General features: G+C 65.3%; 1 protein-coding gene across 1 annotated transcript; it reads left to right on the top strand.

The window, feature by feature from the left end:
- Positions 1-5: 5 nt before the first annotated feature.
- SEMA3B (sema domain, immunoglobulin domain (Ig), short basic domain, secreted, (semaphorin) 3B) lies at positions 6-2,440 on the top strand (the record flags this gene model as incomplete). The annotated part of the gene is made up of 11 exons (XM_010181614.1): positions 6-86; positions 166-259; positions 351-470; positions 780-925; positions 1,020-1,134; positions 1,222-1,291; positions 1,375-1,519; positions 1,623-1,842; positions 1,926-2,017; positions 2,137-2,178; positions 2,279-2,440. Coding segments are annotated over 11 exons (1,287 nt in total), but the record flags the coding sequence as incomplete, so codon positions are not given.
- Positions 2,441-2,482: the final 42 nt, after the last annotated feature.

The raw sequence follows: 2,482 nt of genomic DNA, 5'->3' as shown, positions 1-2,482 counted from the left end.
CCTACAACCGGACCCACCTGTACGCCTGCGGCACCGGCGCCTTCCACCCCGTCTGCACCTTTGTGGAGGCCGGCCAGCACGCGGAGGTGAGCCCCCCCACCTGCAGCACTGCCACAGCCCCCGGCTGCCATCACCCACCCGCTTCCCGTCCTTACCCCCCTCCAGGAGCCCATCTTCAAGCTGGACTCCCAGCACACTGAGGATGGCAAGGGGAAGAGCCCCTACGACCCCCGGCACGCGGCCGCCTCAGTCCTCGTGGGTAAGGGAGAGCCGAGCCTGGTGCCAGGGGCAGCCATGGTGGGGGGGGATGCTGAGAGGTCCCCCGTAACACTTCCCTCGGTGCCTGCCAGGCAAGGAGCTCTACTCCGGGGTGGCCACTGATCTGATGGGCCGTGACTTTACCATCTTCCGCAGCCTGGGCCAGCGCCCCTCCATCCGCACCGAGCAGCACGACTCTCGCTGGCTCAACGGTCAGTGCTGGGGAGCAGGAGGGTGGTGGGGCTGCTGGCACCCATTGCTGCTCCCATGGTGACACTGGGGCAACGAATCCTCCAGGCTCAGCTGCACCCTATCCTCTGCTGCCTGCAGAGGATGATTCAGGGGGATCCCTGTGCCCCCCAGAGACCTCCAGTGCCTGGTGGGGTCCCACCCTCACTCTGCCTGTGACCTGCAGCCAGAAAGGGGGGGTCTGCACCCTCCTGGGACCCCAGCAGGTGCCCCACAGTCCCTAGGGAGCAGAGCATGCGGGGGCACTGGAGATGGCACCCCTCTGCCCCCAGAGCCCAAGTTCGTGGCCGTTTTTTGGGTGCCGGAGAGTGAGGACCCCGATGACGACAAGATCTACTTCTTCTTCCGTGAGACGGCAGTGGAGCGGCAGCAGGGGTTGGGCAAGACCAGCTTCGCCCGCATCGGCCAGATCTGCCGGGTGAGAGCACCCACGGGCGGGTGGGCTGGGGGACGAGGGTGACCTCAGGTGCCACCCACCGCTGCTGACACTGATGCCCTCCCTCTCCCCACAGAATGACGTGGGCGGGCAGCGCAGCCTGGTGAACAAGTGGACCACTTTCCTGAAGGCTCGGCTCATCTGTGCCGTGCTGGGGCCCGACGGGGCAGACACCGTCTTTGATGAGCTCCGTGAGTACAGGGCGAGGGTTGCCCCCTGGGGTGGCCGTGGGCATCCTTGGCACATCAGGGTGGCACTGATGCCCTCCCTTCTTGCAGGGGACGTTTTCCTGCTGCAGACAAGGGACAAGCACAACCCCCTGGTCTACGCTGTCTTCTCCACCTCCAGGTTGAGCTCCCTTCCCACCACCCCACTCTGTGCCTGGTGGTGCCTCCCTTGCCCCTCACATCGCCCCCTCTCTCTCCTGCCAGCTCCGTTTTCCAGGGTTCAGCCATCTGTGTCTACACCATGGCTGACATCCGCCGGGCTTTCCTGGGCCCCTTTGCACACAAGGAGGGCCCCAACTACCAGTGGGTGCCATACCAGGGGCGCGTACCCTACCCCCGCCCAGGCATGGTACGTGGCGCAGGGGTGTCCTGGCTGGTGCTGCCAGTGGGATGCTGGTATCCGGGGTAGGTAGGAAACGAGAACCCACTCAGTCAGCACCACCTCCCCGCAGTGCCCCAGCAAAACCTTTGGCACTTTCGGCTCCACCAAGGACTTCCCAGACGAGGTGATCCAGTTTGCCCGGCACCACCCGCTGATGTACAACCCAGTGCTGCCCCATGGCCAGCGCCCCCTCTTCCTGCAAGCCGCCGTGCCCTACACCTTCACTCGCATTGCCGTGGACCGTGTCAGTGCCGCTGATGGCCACTATGATGTCCTCTTCATTGGCACAGGCAAGTGGTGACCCCAGGGCCAGGGTGGAGGAGAAAAGCTGGGGGATGCCGGGACCCCTGGCCTCACCCCTCCCTGCCCGCAGACGTGGGCACAGTGCTGAAGGTCGTCTCAGTGCCCAAGGAGAGCTGGCACCGCATGGAGCCACTGCTGCTGGAGGAGCTGCAGGTCTTCCAGGTAAGAGGGGAACTCACCAGACCCCACCCCCAGGACCCCCTTGTGCTGCTCGTGCTCTGGGTCGTCCTGGGACACCTGAATGCCTGGGTTCCCCCCCACACCCTAACTACTGTCCACAGGACGCCGCCTCCATCACCAGCCTGCAGCTCTCCTCCAAGCGGGTAAGCGGGGACCCTGGGTGGGTCCCCATGTCTTGCTGTGGCTTTGCCCGGTCCCGTGCTGCGGTGTGGTGGTGTTCAGCCCTGCCTTCCTCCCCCACAGCAACAGCTGTATGCTGGCTCAGCCACAGCGCTGGCCCAGCTGCCCCTGCATCGCTGTGGTGCCTACGGCAAAGCCTGTGCCGAGTGCTGCCTGGCCCGGGACCCATACTGCGCCTGGGACGGCACTGCTTGTACACGCTACGTACCCAACACCAAGAGGTAGGAGAGGTGTCAAGGCTCAGTGCTGGGGCAGTCAGCCTGCCCC

Source organism: Mesitornis unicolor, unplaced genomic scaffold (assembly GCF_000695765.1).
Source record: "Mesitornis unicolor isolate BGI_N332 unplaced genomic scaffold, ASM69576v1 scaffold37153, whole genome shotgun sequence".
In the NCBI taxonomy this organism is placed as follows: domain Eukaryota; kingdom Metazoa; phylum Chordata; class Aves; order Mesitornithiformes; family Mesitornithidae; genus Mesitornis; species Mesitornis unicolor.
This window is presented reverse-complemented; position numbering and strand designations above follow the sequence as displayed.